Here is a 24639-nt window from a genome sequence, read left to right as displayed (position 1 = left end):
CGGCACCGACCCAACGCCAGACGCCGTTTCCAGCCGATAGCGCCGCGTCCACGGGCGGGATCCCCTGGAAAAACCCGCCCGCGCCACCATATGTCAGATGTTTTTACCTTAAGCAATCGGGTTGAAAATGTACGGTTGGGTAAAATAGGTGTCGGGATGCAACTCGTTTATGCTTTAAAGGCAAATGCTATGAGGGGTTTGGTATTCTGGAGTTTAAAAGCTGACCCCCCTCCGCCCTTCCAACAGCAAAAAGCCAAATACGGAGGGATAAATCATTAGGTATTGGGTAGATTTTGGCATTAGCGAGATGCAAGGGATGCAGTTTCAAAAGGAGCTATAGTGGGAAGCTAAATGCCGCGTTCAAACTATAAATTGATGTTTCTTTTTTAAAGTTATCCTCATTAATATAACTGATAAGTCTTACTGAATGTTAACAGTAAATATCCACCTAACTGCAAAATGACAAATGTGCCTCAAACAAGCTCAGCTGTGAGTTTCTGATCTATTCAAATGCCATATCTTCATACAGAGTTAAGCTGAATGTTTCTTTGCTTTTATATTATTACAAATAGCTTCACAATTCCAGCATTTTTACAGGAAATTCAAGTAGCTCGACACACAGTGATTTTGACTTTTAAAAGTCTAAAGTTTGAGCTTGTAAAAAAAAAAATAATATTGCCAGTCTGATGACCCCTGAAGGGAAGATAAAAGGAAAAAAAACAACTTAAATAATAACTTCAGGCCCTTCGTTACCCAAATCCTCGGTAACTTTGTGAGTGGTTTGCAGGCTTTTAATAGCAACAATGTCTGTGATTAATTAACAACCCGAGCGCAAACAGATGTCACGGGGACAGGGAGAAAGCGCTGTGGGTTCTGGAGTTTCCTGGGAAGTAGAACATCATTTTGCTAAAACCCAGAATATCTAAAAAGGAAGTTGGAGAAGCTAAAGAAATATTATGCTTCTTCTCAACTTAAGTGTCTGAATTGAGTTTTATTGCAGCTTTTGGCTCACCGGAAAGCCTGCGATAAATCCTTTCTTGCTCCCAAAGAAAATGCTGCTCACTAGGCTCATTCTGCCCTTCATCACATCACCAAGACGCATCGCTTCGCTGGGATCTTTGATGTGTTCTGCTCAATAATGTGACAAACACAGGCTAATAATATCAAAATAGACCATTCTCTTTATGATAACTGTCTATCCAGGTTTGTAAACAAGGTACGTGGCCTTGGACCAACACCAGAGCATGACTCCAGATATAGCAAGGTCAATGCTCAGAGCAAAGAAACTTCAGGAGCCCCATCCCAGTGCTCCTTCCATGGCATTACTCATCATAGAATCATTTTGGTTGGAAAAGACCCTTAAAATTATAGAATCCAACCATTAACCCACCCCTGGCACTGCCCCATGTCCCTGAGAACCTCGTCTCTGTGTATTTCCAACCCCTCCAGGGATGGTGACTCCAGCACTGCCCTGGGCAGCCTGTTCCAATGCCCCACAGCCCTTTGGGGAAGAAATTGTTCCCCACATCCAACCTCAACCTCCCCTGGCACAACTTGAGGCCGTTTCTGTGTGTCCCTGTGTCCCCTCAGCTCCTGTTCTCCAGCTGAACCCCCCAGGTCCCTCAGCCGCTCCCATCACACTTGTGCTCCAGCCCCTTCCCCAGCTCCATTCCCTTCTCTCCACTCGCTCCAGCACCTCAAGGCCTTTCGTGGTGTGAGGGGCCCAAAACTGTCCCAGGATTTGGGGTTTGGCCTCTGCAGTCCCAGCACAGGGACGGACACTGCCCTGGGCCTGCTGGCCACACCAGTGCTGGTACCAGCCAGGATGCTGGTGGCCTCTTGGCCACCTAGTTTACACTTTACCATCCGTTTCAACACATGACCTCGCAAAAGCTGAACAGATGTGTGGTGGGTGACCAAGACCCATTCCTAGCTCCTGCGAGCTGATCGCTCCCCAGTTAACAAGGCTCTACCTGCATCTCTTCTCCACCTCCAGTTGCTTCTCTCAACCCACTTCAACCAGGTGGGTTGAAGCTCAGAAGCTCCTGGACTCATTTTTCCTGCTGTGTTCGCACACAGCGTAGGAATAAACACAAAGATCTCATGTCATGAGATCTTTACCAGATTGCTGAACACTGTGGGCATGACTGTTCTAGAGAGATTTAGGAGATGAGCCAGTGTCCTCACACCTACCATGCAAAAACCCAGGCCTATGCTGTCCTTTAAAACAACAGACAAGAGACAAACCAAGGAGATGTAATCTCAGTTTTTTGAGATACTGCTCAATCCATCATTATGAGCCACATACTCCTCGCCACAGGCTACGCAAAGTCCCAGGAACGTGCCCCGCATCCTGCTCACCTCCTGCCTGGTGGCATCCCATCTACCTGAGGATACGGCTTGAAAATCCCATCTACGTGAAGACACGGCTTGAAAACCAACAGCAAATCCAGCCAACGAGAGAAGGATTTTTCCCCACGGATCTCTGAAGCGTTAGGATATGGCAGTAAACGCTCCAGTGACTGGGAAGAAAACAAAGTTCAAGGTCTCCATCTATTCTCGATCTGCGAAAGAAAGCTTTACAAAGTGCTCGCCCCAAGTTGAAAGCCCGATTATTATTTTCTGTTCAAAGAGATTTTTGGCTCCTTTACAGTAAGAAACTGATATTACATGAGAAAGTTTAAAGATCGGAGATTCAAGAGTTTGCTAATGCATATTTTCCTGCGCTGATGCTGCAATGATGTTTAGATTAGTCTTCAATAGAGAGGTGTCAGAAAAGCATCAATATGTTTTTAACTGTGTGCCAGGCAGACAAGCAAAATAAAATAGCTGTTATTTTCTTTTTCTTGTTCTAGTCAACAATGCCAAAAGTTACTGTTTATTTTTCTCCACCCCTGTGGAAGAATTCATAACCACTGAAGTAAACTTAAGTTTAAAATCTGCTTTTAATTCAAAAATTGACTGACAGCTGCTATGTGAAAGCAAACCTCACTTGTTTGGGTTCTCAGGAGCATTCCCATTTGAAAAATGAAGTTTTCTGAAGCCATTTGGAGGGTGGAGGTTTTTCTAGGTCACTTCCCCTTCCCTGTAATGTTAAAAAAATAATTTAAAAAATTGCAATATTGTATAATTTTCACATTTAGAGGAGAGGGGAGAGGACACCCCCTTTCAAACAGCCTTGAGAGTAACGTATAAATACAGTGTCGGTTCCAGCGTCAGCGAACTCTCTTTGGGAGAAATGGATGAAGAGTTCTGGTTGGGTTTTGGTGGTTTTTTACTTAAAAAAATTAAAGCAACGTTTTAAAAATAAATAAATATGCTTTCTAAGTGACTCGCCAACACTACCAGACTACGCCAACATTTCAAACATCTTGAGCCCAGTGATACGAAACTCCACGGGTCACAAGTCTCAAGTCAAACTCCATTTCAAAGGACTGCTCTATAATTTATTTCACTTTCCCTAAAGCTCCTAAGTTAACCAATTTCTATTTTCTGCTAACTTCTGCTTCTGAAAACGAAGTGTTTTTAACATTCAATCCAACTCGTCAACTGTATTTACATTATACACAACTACAAACATGTCTCTAAGGACTGCTAAAATACACTTTTAATCATGAAATAAAAGGAGACACCAAATTTCAAAGACTTTGAAGCCACAGATACTCAAAAGCTAAATTACTTTGGCCCTTGGCTGCTTCAGTGTTAAAAAACAAAACAAAACAAAGCAAAACAAAAACCAGGGCATATAAGTAAAAGTTTAAACAAGCATATTTTGCTTAAAATTATACATCCAATTATATATGCAATTTTGCTTAAAAATATATACGGTCTTCACTGCAAAATTTGTTACTACACTATATGTTCTAATTAGCTACTCAAATCTACCTCCTATTAAGGACATATTTCTGTGGATTGTATAATATTAATATTTAAAAGTGACAGTGGCATTTATTTCTGAACTATAGCCCCCAAGGTTTGGTTTCCTACTGGGATGATGGGGTTAAGAACCTGATTTCTCACTTAATTTCTGTACATTTTTGCAATGTATAATCAAGCATTCCCATACGATGCACTATGGCAGCAAATATTTAAATTTAAGTACTATAATAGTCACAGTTTTTTCCATAATATTCTTCACATGCTTTAGATCTTCCCTGCACACAGCTTTGCACCATTTAATTAAATAGATTTAAATGGTATAAACCTGCTTGGACATACTTATTATAGCATCATTCCATTTAGTTTCAACTAATTCTCAACAATTTAAGTAGCTGGGCTTATATTAATAAAAGAGCACCTGCAATAAGGGTTTGCCCTGGTTCTGACAGACACTTTTTATAATTCAGTTTTTAAGATTAACCAGAGTCGGTTGAGCGCAGACACGTCTTTGACTGCATGCTCATGGCTTCATGACAAGTTATTTTCTGACCATAAGGCCCATCAAAACTTCTCAATCATTTTGTTTATTGGAATTTTGATTCCTCAAAATCATATTTCTCAAGGGATGGGAAGTATATTCTTCCCTACTCAAGGTCTTGGAGAACGTGACCTCTAAAATGAATACCTTTAAAAGAAATGTGAATTATCGTTCATCACTTTACAGGTCAGCTCATGGCAGCAGGGAAGTTTGACATCTTGAGGGTATAAATCGTTCGACAGAAATACACAATCCATAAATATTCTTCTTCTTAGCACATGTTTGGTGTTTCGGAAAGGCCACAAAAACACTTTGTTTAAACGTTTCTTACACTTCTCTTCCTAATCTGATCTTCTTCAGGTTCAGGGTTAATGGCAGTTGAGGGTGACCAAAGGGAAGGTTCCATCACAGATGCTGCCTCATGTCAGACCTAAGGATGTATTAGACAAAATCAGCTTCCACTCTAATAAGACCTTTGACCCTTCAGCCAAAAAAAACCCCTAAATATCAGGAAGAATTGGATGAATTTATTTTTTAAGTATGTTTTCTGCCTCTCTTGCCCCAAGGCTCTGTGAAGGAGTTGCTGATCTCCACATCTCCTCTGCCTCTACCTTTTCTCAGCATCATACAGACGCTGCCTTCAACCTCAAATCCATGATAGGGAGGTGCTGATATAGAAGTAAAACAAACACAAGAAAACATTTAATTTAGATCATTAAAGACCAGTGGTCTGGATTCTGAAGGCTGCATCTTGACGTGGTCAAATAACAACCATGGAGGACTAAGGACATCAAGACTGGGGAAAAAACCCCATTATTAGGAGCAATTACAATGGAAGATGGGGCAAAGGATGGTCTCTCAGGATCAACGTCATGTTAGGTAGGATGCAAACACATAAAATGACATTTATTCACAATCTGGGGCACTGTGTGGGTGCTGCTCCTATCCTGCCCCTCTGGATGGCGTCACCGTACAAATGACCACGGTGACCACGTTGAACACGGTGTGATGGTACAAGTGATCATCTTGAACATGGTGTGATGGTACAAGTGACCATGTTGAACATGGTGTGACGGTACAAGTGACCATGTTGAACATGGTGTGACGGTACAAATGGCCACGTTGAACATTGTGTGACGGTACAAGAAACCATGTTGAACATGGTGTGACAGTACAAGAGACCGTGTTGAACATGGTGTGACGATACAAGTGACCACACTGAACATGGTGTGAGCATAAAAGCGACCATGTTGAACAGATGATGCGTTCTCCCTGGGAAGAAAATCTGCAGAAACAAGAGAACTTTTCCAGAGAAGGTTTAGTAGCTAAACCAGGACACTGTTTAGATTCCCTCCATTTTGGGGCTTCACATGCGTTTTTTTTTTACAGCGACACCCTCTTTTCAGAGCTGAAAGTACCTACATTTGACATCGCCCAATGCATTTGCTGCCACCTCACTCAAAACCCATGTTATTTAATGATATTTTGGTAGCTGAACATTTGGTGTCGACGCTGCTTGCCCTGGCGGGGTTGGTGTGCCAGGGACACAAAGCTGCCCTGGTCCAGCCACCAACACTCCGATGACAATTTACTCTTTTTCTGTGCACCTCGGTGCTTCAATAATTAGGGACATTTTCCAGTGAAACAAACGGAAGTCGATGGATTGGAAATACATCATCAAGAGAAGGGAAAACCCATGAGAAGTGCTTTTAACACCTAAAGCAAAGCTTGTTCTGTCAAGAGACCAAAGGCTTTTACCTCTCCTCCTTATACACATTCTGTGAAATTTTAATGTCAAACTAGAATGCACTTAGATAAATATTAAATTTTGTACCACACCAAAAAGGTGTGAGTTGATGGCATAATGGCATCGCTGCACAGCACATCAAGAGTGTACAACAGAATGCACACCAATGACAAAATACTCACTGACACAAGGAAAATAGAAGAAAAATAAAGGCAGCTCAGAAGATGTTCATGAAAATGAAATCTCGGCCTTAAGCACCTTAGCAAATGCGAACTTTTCTCTTCTAAAGCATGAAATGTGGCCTCCCAAGTGTGATCATTCCATCAGCTCCAATATCAGCTGCCAGTCACTAGCTGGCATTCGAAACAAGTTTTCCCACTTATTGTACGAGAGCGGTTATCTGCTGGCTCCCTGCCTCGAAATCCTGAGATAACGCGCAGACTCAAGCCACGGTCCCACTTCTCTCACGCTCCTAAGCTTGAAAACACACATAGTTCACCAAAGGGAAGAAAGGCAGCCTGAGAACTTAAAAACATAAAGAAAAAATGAGGCCAATTTTCACCTATCATGATGATCTCTAAATTGCCTTTAATAAGCTTCTGCAATAAAACAGGGAGCCGGGATTGCGGGCTGCTCGTCTGCGAAGGAGACAGCTCTATCTCCACGCCGCGGTTTCTGCCTCCGTCCCAGGCATATTAACTTCATTTATCTCCTCCCACAGACTGAAAGGAGAAATAACCAGCTCTTGATTTCAGCACCTGCCCTTTATCTCTCTCTGTTTATGCAGAAGTCTTCTAAAAGGCTAATTACTCAGCTTGGACTTTCCCTGCCTTCCGCAGTACACGGCTAAAAGCATACGCTTAAAATAATGTTAATTATACTGTTTGTCTCCAGTCAGATCGCCCTAGGTCTGGAAGGAAAATATGAGTTAGATTTCCCATTTCCCAATAATTGTTTGCTGAGAAAACACAGAATATCTTTCCTAACACAAGCACAAATATATATCTATATATAGACATATATATCTATATATATATGACCTACGCCTACACACACACGTTCACTTTGCATCCCATGTTGCTTCCCACAGTGAGAAGCACAGGAGTACCAGAGTGCGCTACAAAACCGATAAGCTCCATTATGCAGATCAGGATCGTGGTTTTAAGTGCTGTTATTTTTAGTTGACATCCATTCAATGTTTAAACTACTGTCTGAACAACACACTCAAGCTCTGAATGCACGTAACGCCTCCTGAATGCTGACTTCCTCGGCAAAGGCTGAGATAAGCAACTTGAAAACATTCACTATATTTATCTGTGCATACATTAGGTACTTATATGTAAGAAAAAAAAACACCATTGTTTGAGCTGTAGGGAAGCAAGGGAATAAAAGTGCTGTTGCAATCCTCATTTTTGCAAATCATAACCTCTGGGGAGACCTTCTTGTGGCCTTTCTGGACTTAAAAGGGGCCTGTGAGAAAGATGGGGACGGACTTTTGAGCAGGGTCTGTTGCGACAGGACAAGGGGTGATGGTTTGAAACTAAAGGAGGGAGATTCAGGCTGGACACGAGGAAGAAATTGTTGTCCCTGAGGGTGGTGAGAGCCTGTCCCAGGTTGGGCAGAGAGGTGGTGGATGAACCATCCCTGGAGACATCCCAGGCCAGGCTGGACGGGGCTCTGAGCAACCTGAGCTGGTGAAGATGTCCCTGCTCATGGCAGGGGGGGCACTGGGGGAGCTGGGAACGTCCCTTCAACACAAAACATTCTGTGATTCCATGAATTACATGTAGGTCACATCAAACCAGATGCAACAGACCCGTAATTCTTCCATAAATTGTCCAAGCTGGCCAGGAACAAGCCAGCTCCTACGCAGAAGCCACTTCTCTGAATCAGCTGTACCCAAACCAGCCTGTGTTAGAAAAAAATGTCCTTTCAGCAGGCAGTATTAGTTGGCCTACACAGCTGTACAGCTGGCAAAACTGAACTTGGCAATGTAACCAGCTTATTGTGCAGGAAAAGCAACGGTGCATAGGGTGCCTGGTAGGCCAAGAGTGTTGCTAAAGATATGGATTAACGCTTTCTCCTTTATTTAGCTGCTCAAATTCCTCAGAGTGCCAGAGTTACTGTGTAACTATACCTTTAGTCTGATGTTAACACGATTTTGTCGAGCTTTAGAACAGTTTAGACTGGAACGGGAAGACCTGAGGAATTATGAGACCCCCAGGAGAGAGGACACGAAGACTCACAAAGTCATTTCTATAGGACAGAATCACATACTGCTCATCATTACGACTATATAATGAAGTCATTTGCATTTACAAATTAACGCATGACATTAAAGATACCAAGGTCAGTGTCACCAACTCTTCTTCATGCAGGAGTAACCTGCGCTGCCTCAATTGTTGCTCAGCAAAAAGATTTGGAAAAAAAAGATAAAATACAGTAGGTGTAAGTGGACAGTGCAGAAGAATTATGTGCCAGATTGACTGTGTCCATTTGGTAACCTTGTCCCCAAAGGTAAGTGCTCCAAATCACACAAGAAGCATCCTTAAAATCAGAAGTACCAGACTGCGTGGTGAGGATTTACACAGCCTGTCAAAAAATGCTGATGTGCTGATTTAAGTGGCAATATAAACACATAATTTTGAATGCTGTATACAATTAATGCATAAAATGTAAACTTCATGGGATAACAACCTTTCTTTAAATTGTGGCCCAACATGTGGGTCATCTGGCACACTAAGTAACTGATAAAACCACATTTTTTTTTCCTAAGAAGCTAATTTATTTAGTGATGGCTCTACATCATGAAAGAATCGCTGTAGCATCTTAACATAAGAGCTTTTAATTATCTGCATGTAAGAATAAGTTGTCATAAAAAACCCAAAATGTCTCTGGATTCCCAGTAGCAGGGACACAACCCGAGGGGCTGCATTTGGATCCAACAACTCCTCTGGAATTACAGGGTTCGGACTCTAGACCAACCTCTCCCAAATTAATTCAGTCTGAGAGACTAAATCCGTGACATGGGGAACTGTTGGAAAGGCATTAGTACTTGCAGCCAGCCTGACAATTCCCACTGGGTGTTTTACAATTACCAGGGCATAAATAAATTACCGGCCATCGCCAATGGCCGTGTGTCCTCAGTGAGCCTTATCAGATGATACTTTTCTAAAGTTATCACGAAGTAAGTGGGTCTTGAGATGATACTTTCGCTCTCTTATCATGGAGTAGGAATAAAAACGCTTCTGCAGAAAGCAGAGAGTATTTAAAATACAGTTGGCATAATGGAGAAGCAAAATTTTGTGTGTTTAAAAAAGCCACATAATTCCCATTCAGTTACTTACCTACTCACAGAGATTTCATTATTGCAGTATTTAAACATCACACATCCATTAATGGATTTCAGCCTCACAAAATCTGTCAGGTTGGTAAATCCCTCGTGAGATCTGACAGGTTCTCAGAACGGAGGGATCTGCTCAGGATTATATAGAAAGTTCATGATCATGTTGACTAGATTTTCGGGTCCTGAATTGATTTTCAGTAGGTTGTTTAATGCTGAACTAAAGCACCAGAAATGTATTTTTGTAGCATTTTATATAGACCCAGATGGAGGTGCAGAACATTAGAGAAAGAAGAATAAGTTAATAAAACAAAAAGAATGATCAAAGTTTGGTTACAGCTTAATTAAATAACAGATGGAGAGGTGAGACTGTGTCTTTGAGATATCACGAAGAAAAAGTCAACCTCAGCAAATATTAATTCAATTTAACAACTAATCAAGAAAACTCAAACATTTAGCACAAATTACAAATTTAAATTAAAACAGACACATACAGGCAATTCACAATGCTTATTGATAGGAAAAACAATGTTTTGACATGTGGATATAAAGGGTGTGTGTGTAATTGATTGGAAAAGGACATTTTAATTGATGAGGTCTCGAGCACTTACTCTTAGCCGGTCTTTGGGCAAAGCAACAGCTCCTTGCTTGATGATTTCCAGAACTCGCTCCACCGACAGTTCCGCGCCAGCTTGTTCTAATCGGGAGCTGAAAAAGCTGATCACCTGGAATGAAAAATCAGAGCACAGAAATAAACAGGCAAGAAGAGATCTTGGCATTAATTTACACACAAAGCTGTCATTTTCTTGCCCTACATCAATACATCTTAGAGAATGATCATGTTATTGCTTGTGTCACAGCCACGGTGACTTCGTTAATACCAAATTAGCACAATTATCAGTATTCTCCCACAATCATTTTTAATGCAGAGATGACTTTACAATTTAACACACACAGCTTAATTAGTAAATTCACATTTTCAAGTACTGCGCACTGACATACACTTGTATTTCTATCTGTCAGTACTTCTGCATGTCAGGATTTTTGATGCCTTCCAGTCTTACAGTTTGGGCTAGAAATTTAATTTTCAAGCATTAAAGTAAAACCCTTGTAGTTCCAATGATTTCTGGACAGAGGCTTTAAGACAACTATTAAACATCTCAATACAACTACGAGAGTCTACGTGACTTGCCTGGGGGTTTTGGAGCATCCAAAGCCACAGCAATTAGAGGGAGAAATAAAAAAGGCCATAAAGCCCATCTTGTCCCCAAATTAAGCACCTGATGTCCCCAATGTACCTCCCCCATCACAAATTCCAGGCTCAAGGACCTGTGTGTTCCCTTTCGACCTCCATGGATCTCCCTCATGAGGCCAAGTTGATTTTCACCACATTTCCCTCCCCACCCCCTTGTCTGTGCTCCAGCTGGTCCTTGTTAGCTAGAACACAGTTAGGTCAGGCTTTAACTTTGATCCCTCTCCAAGCTCAGCAGGTCGCAGCAGAAGCAGACATCTCACCGGCATTTCTCCATGTGGGACATCAGAAGACCTCCATTTCTAAAGCTCCTTTCATCCCCAAAGGACACACTTTGCAAACTCCATCCCGTATCCCAGAGGAACTCATCAGTCACGCATCCGAAACTCAAAACAACTCAAGAAGCGTATGGGGCAAAGTTTCAACACCTACTTAGAGTCCTTTGAGGGCACCACAAGATGGTCTGAGCTAATCGTTACCGCCTTTCTACATGTGAACACCTGGCTACTCCTTGGTGAAGCTACACACAGATTTTGCTCACGCTACTGCTACATCCTCCAACATCTCGTAGGCTCATGCTATCGGTAGGTTCTCCAACATCTTGTAGGCTCAGGCTACTGGCAGGTTCTCCGACATTTTGTAAATTCATGCGACTGGGAGGTTCTCCAACATCTTGTAGGCTCACTCTACTGGTAGGTTCTCCAACATCTCATAAGCTCATGCTACCGGTAGGTTCTCCAACATCTCATAGGCTCGTGCTACCGGTAGGTTCTCCAACATCTCGTAAGCTCACGCTACTGGGAGGTTCTCCAACATCTTGTAGGCTTTGGACACCTCTCTTCTGAAAAACCAGTCATGTCCACTTGTGTCTGAATCCCAGCCTCCAGCACATCGAGTGATCTTTGTTAATTCTCCCCAGTAGAATTGAGGAAAAGTGTATCATACGACAAGAATCTCTCCTGAGCTCTGTTTTTTCTGTGGTGAGACACAGCCGGAGCCAGAAACCATTAATTATGCCTCCCAGCTCATAAAACAAAGATAACTGATGGCTTGATGACTTTGGGATTCAAATTTGTTGTTCCTCTCTTGTCATCCCTGAAATCCCAGCCCTTGTTTTGAGCAGGTCAATTTGCTGGATGGGAAAACAATTCTCTCTAGAAACCGAAGCACCAAGCAAGACAGAGACAGATGCTAAATGTTGTTTTTTGGGGTTCTTGTTGGGTTTTGCCTTTTTGTGTGTGTTTTGTCTTAATTAACAGAATTGTGGAAATGAGTCAAGAAAAAATTCAGGTTTAACCTTCTGTATTGTTACTACGATTATTTGCAGACTTGAACAGAGTGGAGAATTTCGCTGCCTCTGGCAGATGGTGCAGGTAGGTTTCACATTCTTACAGATAAGGACCTGCTGTGATCTCTGATCCTTGCAAAAAAAACCAACCAAAAAACAAAACAAAACAAAACAAAACAAAAAAAACAAACAAAAAACAGGAGGAGGAAGATAATGCTGAGTTCATGGGAAACAGAAATTACCGAGGAAAATGGGAAGAAACAGCTCATTCAAAGAGCGTGAGGACCTCAGCGTGATGGTGACACGGTTTTGGCAGAGTCTGGGACTAATTGCTGGTAGAGGAGACGCGGCTTGTAGGGAAATGAGAAAGTTGCCCACAAACTTTGAAAGAAAAAACCCACATTCTTCCGACATTTCAACGCTCCTATGTTGTCAGGAATCTCTGTGAATCCCACCCTTGCTCGGGGCGGCTCCCGCGGAGAATCCGTCATCCCACCAGCAGCTTGAGATCCACTCGACCACAACAAAAGCAAAATTTCATGTTCGGCTTTTAATCAAGAGGATGAAATTCTATCATAACACATCTGCATAAAAAACTGAATGAAGCTCACGGATACTACCTGAATTATTCTTATTTTGGAAAGTCAAAGCTTCCAATTTTAATGGAACACTTACGTTTTTGTGGTAAAGGTACTAATCTTGGTTGAGTTATATTTCACAAAGAACAGATCTATGATAGGCTTCCAATATTTTCAGGCTATGTGAGTATTTCACGGAACTCTGAATAGCTATTTTTGGTATGCAGTTAAAGACTGAAATGAAAAATATCGACTTAAATAACAAGACTTATCTCTAAGCATCATTTGCCTTACTATTTCAGACAATACAGAACTGGAATAATTCCCTTTCTAACCCTGAGAAGCACAATATCCCAGTGACATACTCAGATACCCAGTGGGTACACCAATGAAATTAAAAAATAAATAAAATAAAATAAAATAAAATAAAATAAAATAAAATAAATTAAAGCAAAATAGCTACATAGAGGAAGATACATACACATACACAGAAGAGTTATATCAGTAAGAAAACCAAAAGGCGTCTTGCATTACATCCCAACTGCCCAAGCTCCTGTCTTCTCTGTAGCAGGTTTAACACTTTACATAATTATCTTCTTAAATATAAAAGATGCAAATGAAAGCTTAACATAATATTAAGGCAGAGTAGCGCTTTCCTTTGAAAGAGCTTTAATTATCTTCCATGCATAAGTAACAGAGCTCTGTTTAAAATAATAATGAAAATTAACAGATTTCAACTACTTGTCCACTTAAAAAGAAAAGGAACCAGAAAAAGTGAACTGGGTGGATAATATTAAATGAGTTTCAAGTTTTCGCACATTCTTTAAAACCCAATGCTGAGCATATTAATGTATAGAAAAGAGTAAATCTCATGGCAAACAAACCAGACCAAGAGATGGTGTCCATTTTTTGATATTCTGAAAATCATTTTACTCAATTATTTGGGCAACAGGTCTAAGAAAACGGAAAATAACCGTGAAGACTGCTTAGGAAGAAGAGTAACTTAACGAGAAGAAGGAACTTAATGAGTTGCTGTGAATTACTCATATCCAAGTCACGCTTTGAGCCAAAAAACCCTCTCTATGCAAGGAAAATATCCCATTTTAAAAAGCTCACTCTCTCCAGTCTGGCTCCCATATTAACAGGGATTAAAAGGCATGTTTAATCATGGCTTAAACAGCTCCTCATCGGGAATATCTTGTCAGCACTGAGATGAAACAGTGGATCTCCAGTGCCTTGTCCTGTCCAAAGAGTCTAATTCTGGTTGCATGAGCATCCCAACCATGTGATGGGTTTGGTCACCATCAGTTCAGGGACCTCCAGGCTTTGTATTTATATATTAATTAGTATAATTAATATATTACTACACCATTCATATACTCAAGATCTCTAAACAAAACCTGGTTTCTACAGTGATTTCCAAAAGCGCTTTTCAGAAAGCTTTTCCATTTAAGAGATCAGTTTCCCCCCGGAGACTCATCTTTTGCCCTTTTGTTTTCTAAACAATAAATTTACAAAATATTTCCGGATATTAAAAGTGCTACAAGAAAACTAGAATGACTTAAAAGAGACATTTTAGTGTTGGGAGATTTTTTTTAAGATGATGAGGTAATAAACACAATGTCTATTATTTCACCCATCTATTGTTTTCAATCAGGCTGAAAGGCTGAAGTAAAGAAATATTTCTATTTACTATAGCAGCAGAGCTATCAAGGACAAGATGTTGCCTCCACTTGGGTTCTTCCAGTGCGATGCCCTAGCCCATCCAAAGCCGTAACTCACACTTCAGCTCCTTGTTTTCTCCTCCAGCTAAAAATAACAGTACGATTCGCTTCTGCCTCCTCTGCCCGCAACGGTCAAGGTTAATTTGGCAAAAGAGAAAATAACTAGGCACAAAATGAAAACGTTCTGATTACTTTTCCTTTTTAAAGCATGAAAAGAGAAAGATGCACATGTTGACATTGGTTATTTTACGTTTCCAGACGTGTTTGCTATCGGGAGAGGAAGATGCTGGATTGCCAGCATGCTGAAAAGGAGAAGAAAAGGAGAAAACAAACCTCTTGTCGTAAAGTACCACGGGATTAGCGCTTCAGCTAAGTAGCTTCCTGAGGAAAATATGAATTACAACTACGCTCAGGAGCCGATCATCAAACCCTCTGTCCTGGAGAAGAAACAAAGCTGATTTAAGAAGGGGCAAAACTGCTCCAGGTGATTCAAAAGTAGGAGAAACACAAAAGGTTTAGCTGCAAATTTAAGTTTTTCAGATTCTCCGTGAAACAAGGAGCAATGTGTTCAAAGACACATGAACCTTTGCAAGGTACGCGGCTCTTCTCATCCTCCCACTTCTAGTAAAGAAAGTGAGGAGAAAAAAATCACTTATTTAGCCCGGCCCTTTTAATTAGCAGGATCAAAGTTTTTCTAAATAAAAGAACCCATGAAAGGTCAGTTCTTGTGTTCATTGCAAGTCCTGAAACACAAGTTGCTGTGGCAGACTCAAGCCAACTCAACTGATTGTAAAATCGAGCAGGGCAACATCTTCAGAGAATTAAATTCCAGTAGGAAATTGCATCAATCGGATCCTTTGCACCACTAAACCATTGCTCCCGACCTCCTGCTTTCTATCCAATTATTTTGCAAACAAACTTCTTGCAGCTCCTAGTTAAGCTTGTTCAACCGCATGACATCTATCGCTAGGAAATCTGAAAGTCATGAAAAGACAAGCTGAGTTCTCACCATGGCTGTGAAACAAACTTTCCTTTCGGAATTACAAGGGAAAAGTCATCACTGAATTCCTGACACATCTGAGGTTGCTGACCAAATTAGGGACCACCTCTAGAACAGAGACATATAGATGGGTCACAGCTGAACCATTTCCCGGGATGAATGACAGGAACCACAGCATTCCTCTTTGTTCCCCATCCAGAGGAATATCCCATTTAGCTAAACGAGATGCGCGATACCCTATAAAGATGACTTTCCAAAACGAAAAGTAAATTAATAGGAAACAGAAGGTATTTTGACTTCAGTTTCTTCTGTAGAGCATTAACTGTTCCCATATGTTGCAAATGAGCTGGCAATGGTGATTTTTAGCTTATTTATAAAATGCCAGAGGTAGATAAGTAGTTCTAAATAAAAGAGTGTTCTATACAATCATGGCTCTTAAACATTTACCTATTCTTTGTCTCAACACTGAAGCACACAGAGCTTACATGTTATCACCACAGTAACCTGAATGCTTCAAATCCTGAGACCAAGTCCTTAATCACTGTGATGAAGTTTATCCCACAGTTAACCTGGGCAATTGTCACCAGTCTGGGCAGCTGTTGGAGCTGCAGAACCATCTCCACATTCCTGGACACCTACAGAGATGTTCTACTTGGTCTCCTGCCCCCGTGTCGTCCTGCCAAATGTCTGCTCTCCAGAGATCTTCGAGTCCCTGAAAACCTACCGCAGCGCTTCGTTGTTATTAACATCGGGAAGTCTTTGCTTACGACCTGTGAATCCACAAGTATGTGGAAAAGGTTATTTCCTTTCCCTTCACAGCAGCGTTTCATTTTAGTAATATCACATCACCTTTGGCCTTGGCTGATCAGCGCCCGTTCTATTTGTCTTCAGAGGTCCTGTTTCCTACAGCTCTTGTTTCTCCCTAGAATTTCTTCCATGCTGCTGGTTGAACATGAGCCAGCGTGTGCCCAGGTGGCCAAGAGGCCATCAGCATCCTGGCTGGTACCAGCACTGGTGTGGCCAGCAGGCCCAGGGCAGTGACCGTCTCTGTGCTGGGAGCTGGGGAGGCCAAACCGCCAATCCTGGGGGCAGTTTTGGGTGCGAAGAAAGGCCTTGAGGTGCTGGAGCGAGTGCAGAGAAGGGAACGGAGCTGGGGAAGGGGCTGGAGCACAAGTGTGATGGGAGCGGCTGAGGGACCTGGGGGGTTCAGCTGGAGAACAGGAGCTGAGGGGACACAGGGACACAAAGAAACGGCCTCAAGTTGCGCCAGGGGAGGTTGAGGTTGGATCTGGGGAACAATTTCTTCCCCAAAGGGCTGTGGGGCATTGGAACAGGCTGCCCAGGGCAGTGCTGGAGTCACCATCCCTGGAGGGGTTGAACAGACACACAGATGAGGTTCTCAGGGACATGGGGTGGTGTCAGGGGTGGGTTAATGGTTGGGCTCAATGATCTCACAGACCCTTTCCAACACAAGTGATTCTGAACCCAGAGTAACCCAGCTAAGAAGTCACTAGCACCAGAAGACTCGAGGGACACCTCTGGGCTTCTCTCCTTTGCATATCCACCCAGGACTGCAGCAAACAACCCCTTCTATTTGCACCATCGGCTCCTCATTGCTTCCTTCTCAGTACATTTTCCAACTAATTTTGCATCCAATTTGTAGCATTTTCACTTCTTCAGTGCTTCCTGTTTGTCTGATGAGAACATTGTGTGCAACAGAGTCAGACCACTAAGTATTAAAGTCAAGAAATGTCATAACCGTTTTATAGATTCTTAACAAGGCAACCTGGCATCTGTTGTGGTGTCCAAAACTCATTACAGATTGCACATATTCTGTATTTTGATCAGATTTCCTCAACACAGAACTTGCTGTCTGTTAGTATTTCTGTAGGAAATACAAATCTGGACTATAGTTTAGGATCGGAGAATCTTACACCCAGCATAAGGAGGATTCTGCTGAAGCACAGAGGGATGTCAGGGTGACCCAGAGCATAACACGAACCTCATGTGGACCTCTAGTGGCATCTGATGATGGAAATTATACTCATGCTTCCACTGTAGTGTGGGTGGAGACAATCCAAACGCATTTTGCTGTTTAATGACCACAAAAAGCATCAGTGGAGAGAATCAAGATGTAGCACAGCCCATCCAGACATGGTTTGGGGTCCCAACTCTTCCGCTACCAAAGCTGCAACATTTACCATTTACACCTATGATTTATAAGCTTTGGGCCACTAAATTACATTGAGCACAGCAGCCTGAAACCCAACAGAGCTCCCTGATACATGGGAAGCCGGTGGATCCATCCTGCTCTGAATAATCAGTCTTAGCTACAGAAAAAGCCCCAAAATCCTCTCTCTTACATCAGGCTGGGATGGAAGCTTAAATAAGAATGTAAGAGAAGGTCAAGAATAGGGAGATCCTCCCTGTGAATACATCCTCCCAGCTTCCAGCAACATACATTTTATGTATTTACTGAGCCAAATCTTTAAATATATATATTTTTTCCCCATATTTTTGACTCTTTTTGGAGCACATCCACATTTCAGACACTCACAACAACTCAACTCACGTGGCCATGAGGATGGAGCTCCCACCTCCATCACTGTAGAAAACCTGGAGCAAAGTTTGGGAGCCAAGAACTCGGTTCTTCTCAGTGCCCACAGAGTCCCAGACAAACTCCCCCACCATGTGTACAGCAAAACTAACACGATTTGACACTTTCTCAAGGGATAGGAAGACTGGTCACAACATTCTGGCTGTGGCACACAAGACCATGACAAACTACGGGATGGCAGCGCTGCCGATGCCGTGTTTAGCTGCAGGACGTGACAGGGTAGGAGTCAGCTGAATCTCATCTTTTATTCAGATCTGCAAGCCTGACAGCTCTCAGCGTTTGCCAGCTGGTGACAGGTACATTTAAAAAAACAAAAAAATCTCTTTTTTTGACATCTTCGCTTCTCTAACAAAGGAGCTATTTAAAAATTCAACATGCTCCCTTGGAAAGCTTTAAATAGCTACTGAATGTAAGTGGCATTATGCCGTAACCTAATCTTAGATAGTTTTGGGGAGGAATTGCTTAAATTTTTGAGGAAAACCTACATTTAAGTGTTACAAAGGAAAGGACATGCTGCTGTCTGTGGGTGTCATGCAGAAGGTATGGCCAGCACTCATCTTCTTGGATCTGGACAAGTGACCAGAGAAGGTGTCCATCTCAGTCAGGAGTGAAAAAGAAGTGAAGAAGAGAAGAAGAGAAAAAGAAGAAGAAGAGAAGAAGAAAAAGGAAGAAGAAGAAGAGAAGAAGAAAAAAGAAGGGAATACAAAGGGAAGAAGAAGGGAAAAGGGAAGCAGGAGAAAGAGAAGAGGAGGAGAAGAAGAGAGGAAAGAAGACACGAAGAAGAAAGGAAAAAAAGAAGAAGGGAAGAGGAAGAAAAGAGGAGAAGAGAACAAGAAAAAAAAAAGTGAAAAAAGACGATCACGACTTATCTTCACTGCCCATACCATCTCTTTACACATATTGAAGACATCTTGTCATAATCATCCGGGCAGTATAACGCTGTATTCTGTAGCTGCCAAAAATGCGGAGAGTTTTGAGCTCCGAATCCTCTGCTCTCCAAGCTCTTGCATGACCAGAAAACACGAAGTGAGAACAGAAGAGGAAGAGGGAGGTACAGAGCAGGATTTCAGTTCGACATTTAAAATTCCTTTATGGATCATCAGAAATCAGTAAATCTTCTGTAATATTTTAAAATGAAAGCTACTTGAAGCATTGCTCAGCTCTGCAAATACTGGCTTGACAAAAGAGAAATATTTATTGCGCTTAAAAATCTGTTATTTTCTATCAGGAGTCATTACTCGGGTTCTCAGTACAAATATTAAAGCCACCATCAGCTGCAGCAGTAATTAATAAACCACTGTTTTCCAGAGTCATACTCCATGGAGGGCCACAGTGCTAACAGCTTCTGATCCACAGCTATTTTTGTTTTGTCTTCTAAAATGTTTAATTACCCTAAAGGGATTGATGTGGAGAGACACTTTTTAGGTGAGAGCAACACACAGATAAAGGCAGCTGAATGTCTGCTCATAAAAAATATCCCTCATATTCATTAATAAACCAGTGAGGGGATTAAAAAAAAGATTGGCTGATGATGGAAATGTGTTATTTCCTCCATGAAAGGCTTTTAACAAGGGGTAGTTAAGAGAAGCTGGTGCTGTCCTTCCTTAGGGAAATGAAAGATGCGTCACCGGTTGGGAATTCCTTACCAGACGCATCCCGAACTCTCCCAAATTAAAGATGTTGCCCAGAAAAAAAACGACAGTGGAAGCCCAGGAAATAGGGGACAGAACCTCCAACATTTCAAAAGTAGCTTGATAGAGACAACAAATACTTTCCACCTCTCAAAAGGATAAAAAAAGATCCAACAACGAAGTGTAGGCACCCATTCGACAACGTATCACTCACCAGATCTATATTTTGCATGATGTCCTGGAAGGAAGGGTGAGTTCGAAACTGCTCAAACAGATCCCGCTTGTAAAGCAGCGCGTACACCAGGTTGGGGTTGTGGTGAAGAGAATTGGTCAGGCAGGAGTTGATGATCTCCAGCATCATGCGGATCACTTCCTCGATCACGTTCAGGTCTTGTGCCTTTAAAAAAACAAAAAAGGGAAAAAAAGGTCAGCGTGCCCTTTTCCATCGTAAAATAGATGAGGTAATAAAGGCAGAGCACAGGTAATTATTACTAATGGAGCTATTAGCTGGTTAACGTCTCAACAGTGAGCAAATCTGGCATGCCTGCATCTGGAAAGAGATCTGTTTTCTCCTGTAATAACCCAAATTTTAACCGAACCGCTGTAGTCTTCAGCCTCAGAGCTTGATTCTCTCAACAGGAGTCATCTTCTCACGCCAACAAGAATTAAAATACTGTCATCAGCCAAATTCACTAAGGGTTAAGTGAACTTAATCTTTTCAACCCTTCCTATGGTAAGTAAAAGCACTTTAGCATATACTTAATTAAATACATTTTCTGTTGAGTTCCTACTTGGGGAGGAGGGATAGGGTGAAGAAGAGAGAAAAAAAAAAGACAAATAAAAAGTGGCTGTGAAAGAGAAAAGCAAAGACGGGAGAAGGAAAAGTGACTGGATCAAAACCCATCGCACCCTGCACATCTGCCAGGGTTGGGTTAACGGCTGGACTCGATCATCTTGAGGGCCTTTTCCAACCAAAATGATCCTGTGATTATCCACACCGCTTGTCTTCTGCACGTACAAAGGAGATTTAAGCGATGAAATCCTTTGGAAATTCTTGTTTGAAGACCAGTATTTTGTGTGCACACTCCAATGAAATTTTCTTCTTTAGCAATGGTGTCTGACTGTGGGGGTTACGGATTATTTTTCAAACATGAGGATTTCCTCCTCTTTTAATAGCTTTGTCTCAACCCCATGAATTACCATTGTAGCGTAGCAAACTATGGCAGAAATAATGGCACACCGTACCATCTTTGGTGGAACAATTTGAATCCCGAAATGTACAGTAAGAGAAAGATCAATGCAGAAGGCAGGCAATTTAATGATAGATGAGAAAGCCAATACATGTTTGTGTTTCAAGGAGAAAAAACAGGATGTCTTTTCTGTTATGAGACAGCATCAGTGATAAAGGAGCAAAACACACGTAACCGAGGGGCAAACACAATCCTCAAATTACATTTGGCCCTTTGAAGGCAACAGCGATGCTGATGTGGCTCCCGGTGAAAATGAGTTTGATAGCCCTGACTTAATCTGTCAATGGGATCACTTTCTACAGAAGAAACGATCTTTACATTCAAAACACAGATGGTTCCTCTGTCTGTAGCTGTGTGCTATGAAATAACATCCCACTGAGAGGCTGTGAAATGTGAATAATGCAAAATACTACACAAAACTTAAAATAATTGCTTCAGCTGGAATCTGAAGAAAAATCCAGACCTGGCTGATTTATCTGTGGAGTGGTATGTGCTTATCAAGCTGGATTTATTTCAGAAAATGGTATATGATGGGGGCTTTGGCATCATTCTCTCCCTAAAGCTGCAAGATGACCTAGTGGGTGAGACACTATCCTAAATTACAGAATACTTTACTTTTGCAGCAAGATTATGATTCAGGATCAAGCGAAATCTATACAATTACCAGAAAGGTAACAAACCACACAATTTCTTTTCAAAAATTAAATTATTTTTAATAAAATATGTTCATTCAGGCATACAGAAAGCATTGCTAACCATCTCCAAACATGTTATTTTCAAGAAAATTGTGCCTCAGGGGTCAGTACTGGGGCCAATATTATTCAATATATTCATCAGTGATTTGGCCGAGGGAATAGAGTGACTGTCAGCAAGTTTGCTGGTGACACCAAGCTGGGAGGAGTGGTGACACGCCAGAGGCTGTGCTGCCATCAGAGACCTGGACAGGCTGGAGAGTTGGGTGGGAAAATGTAATGAAATAGAACAAGGGCAAGTGTAGAGTCTTGAATCTGGGCAGAACAACCCCAGGTTCAGTGTAAGTTGGGGAATGAGCTATTAGAGAGCAGTGTAGGGGAAAGGGACCTGGGGGTGCTGGGGACAGCAGGGTGACCATGAGCCAGCACTGGGCCCTTGTGGCCAGGAAGCCAATGGTACCTGGGGTGGGTTAGAAGGGGGTGGTCAGTAGGTCCGAGAGGTTCTCCTGCCCCTCTGCTCTGCCCTGGGGAGACCACACCTGGAATATTGTGTCCAGCTGTGGCCCCTCAGTTCCAGCAGGACAGGGAACTGCTGGAGAGATTCCAGCGCAGCCACCAAGATGCTGAAGGGAGTGGAGCATCTCCCGTGTGAGGAAAGGCTGAGGGAGCTGGGCCTCTTTAGTTTGGAGAAGAGGAGACTGAGGGGTGACATTATTAATGTTTATAAATATATAAAGGGTGAGTGCCACGAGGATGGAGCCAGGCTCTTCTCAGTGACAACCAGTGACAGGACAAGGGGTAATGGGATCAAGCTGGAACACAAGAGGTTCCACTTAAATTTGAGAAGCAACTTGTTCCTGGTGAGGGTGGCAGAGCCTGGCCCAGGCTGCCCAGGGGGTTGTGGAGTCTCCTTCTGTGCAGACATTCCAACCCGCCTGGACACCTTCCTGTGCGACCTCACCTGGGCGTTTCTTCTCCAGCAGGGGGATTGGACTAGATGATCTTTTGAGGTCCCTTCCAACCCCAAACATACTGTGATACTGTGAAAATACAGACTCTGATATTGGTCAAACAATTAAAAATTACCAGAGGTTATTGCTCAGTAATTAATGTTTTTAGAAGCTGATGGACAGAACTGTTTTCAGCTACAGTGTTCCAGGTGAAGAATCTGGGACCCAAATAAAAAAATCCAGGAGCTGCAGTGAAGGTTTTACCCATAACTAACTACATATATATATATATATAAAAGTTATTTATGAGCTTCATAAAAGACTGGGACTAAATCCCAACCTTGCATATATGTTATCCGGAGAGCTGTAGGCTGCTATAATTAGCGATTAAAGCATTTGTAAAGGCTTAAAACTTTGCAAAACAGGAAAAAACAAGCAGAAAGCCAAGGACGGTGTCAGATGAGACAATGGAGAAACGTCGTAGGAGCCGATAAAACACTGCGGTGCTTTTGCTGCCCCAGTATCTCCAGTATCTCCGCATTCACAAGTGGCGTCACCACAGATAGAAATAAGGTTACAAAAACATTTTGAAGTGGAAGATAAGTTGTTTATCACCCCATGTATTAACTTTTAGACCAGCTGAACCCAGCCGAAACGCAGAAAATGTATGGCCAAGACAAGGTCTACCACATCAATCTTGTAGGACTACTCTTTTTTCTTTACTGAATTGGCTGTTATACAAAATGAAAAGCCAGATATTAATTTTTTGGGGGGACAGGTAGGCCAGTTTCAATCTATTAAATGGTACATTTAAATGAGAGGGGAGTTAAAAGTTAATAGCAATTTTTACCATTTTTACAATTTTTACAATTTTACAATTTTTACAATTGCCAAATTCAACATGGGAGTAAAATATAAAATTATTACAGTATTTCTTTACAAAACAGGGCTCAGCTGCCTCTGTTGACACTGATAAGAATCAGTCCTTCACCTCTTTTTGTTTGTTTATGTCCATAAAAATAATTATACCCATCATTAAAAGAAACGTGTAAGCTAAAGCTCTGTACCAGCTTTCTGAGACCGAAATCTTGCCTGCAAAAGGGCTGGTAACCACCTCATGGTTCCTTTGCAGGACAGGAATTAAATGTGGTGCTTTTTTCCAAAAAAATTCATTTTTAAGGCAAAAAGGCAGATCTTTGGTCATGTTGTAGTTGCACAAGGGACAAACTGAGCAGTGCCAGCTATAAGCAATGCAGGTACAATTCTGGTTAGTGCGAGTCTGTTTTTTGTTGCTAAAGGAGAAAGGAAAAAACAAGCAATAATGCCAGAGAAAAGAGAATGAAAACAGGCTGAGCACAGGAATGAGAACATCATCTGGAAAAAAATAATCCGAGTTCGATAAACACTAACAAGGAAGACACATATGTGCAAAGCCAAAGCAAACTGCGGGCAGAGCTGCAGGTTCTCAGCTCTCAGCATCCTGCGATCTTGTTGCTTTCCTTGCTGCGATGTAATTAATAATTAGCATGACATCCTCCTGGGCAAAGACTTCCAGATAATTCAATATTTAAATAGTGCTGAATGACACTGATGTGTAAAAATAATTGAAAAGTATATGGTTTATAGAATATCAGTCAAGCAGCCTAAACATCAAAACCCGGTTTAATTTATGGTAGTTCCTTCTTCTAGTTCCTACACTGGAACATTCTGAGTGCTCATCCTGTTCATTCAATTTGACATGAAATTAATTTTATTTTTATTAATTTTTAATTTTATTTTTTAGAAAACTGGTCAAAAGAACACAAATCTCCAGCTTCTAAATCCCACCAGTTCCTAGGAGAAAAAGGAAAACGTGTCCATGTGCCACTCAGGTTAACTTTGCTCAATCATCCCTCATAACTGTACCGCCTAATAAAAACTGAGACAAAATGATATTGTTTTCTGCTTTCTTTCCTCCTATGCTAGTTTATATGGAAAATAAGTCATTTGAAATCAGAATTTCGGTCACTTGTGATGTTATAAAGAGATATTTCTATGCAAGAGTTGGCTCTTGGACCCGGGTACAGGCTTTTGAGCAGGGCCTGTCGTGACAGGACAAGAGGTGATGGTTTGAAATGAAGAGGGGAGATTCAGACATTTAGCTCATGGCA

The 24639-nt window shown here is 41.8% G+C and overlaps 1 protein-coding gene across 6 annotated transcripts in view; it reads right to left on the bottom strand.

Moving 5' to 3' along the window:
- Positions 1 to 24639, bottom strand: part of DYM (dymeclin) — a 190823-nt gene that overhangs the window by 20917 nt on the left and 145267 nt on the right. For 4 of the 6 annotated variants that reach the window (XM_065046825.1, XM_065046824.1, XM_065046828.1 and 1 more), the window contains 2 exons: positions 19812 to 19994; positions 10119 to 10232 (listed from right to left, as the gene is read on the bottom strand). In XM_065046825.1, coding sequence (XP_064902897.1) covers positions 10119 to 10232; positions 19812 to 19994 — 297 coding nt within the window. Of the gene's footprint in view, positions 1 to 2926; positions 4848 to 9511; positions 9640 to 10118; positions 10233 to 19811; positions 19995 to 24639 lie in introns of those variants that run through there. The other 2 variants (XR_010469154.1, XM_065046827.1) reach the window with 2 other exon arrangements.

Source organism: Columba livia, chromosome Z (genome assembly GCF_036013475.1).
Source record: "Columba livia isolate bColLiv1 breed racing homer chromosome Z, bColLiv1.pat.W.v2, whole genome shotgun sequence".
In the NCBI taxonomy this organism is placed as follows: domain Eukaryota; kingdom Metazoa; phylum Chordata; class Aves; order Columbiformes; family Columbidae; genus Columba; species Columba livia.
The sequence above is the reverse complement of the archived record's forward strand: the minus strand, read 5'-3'. Positions and strand labels throughout refer to the sequence as shown.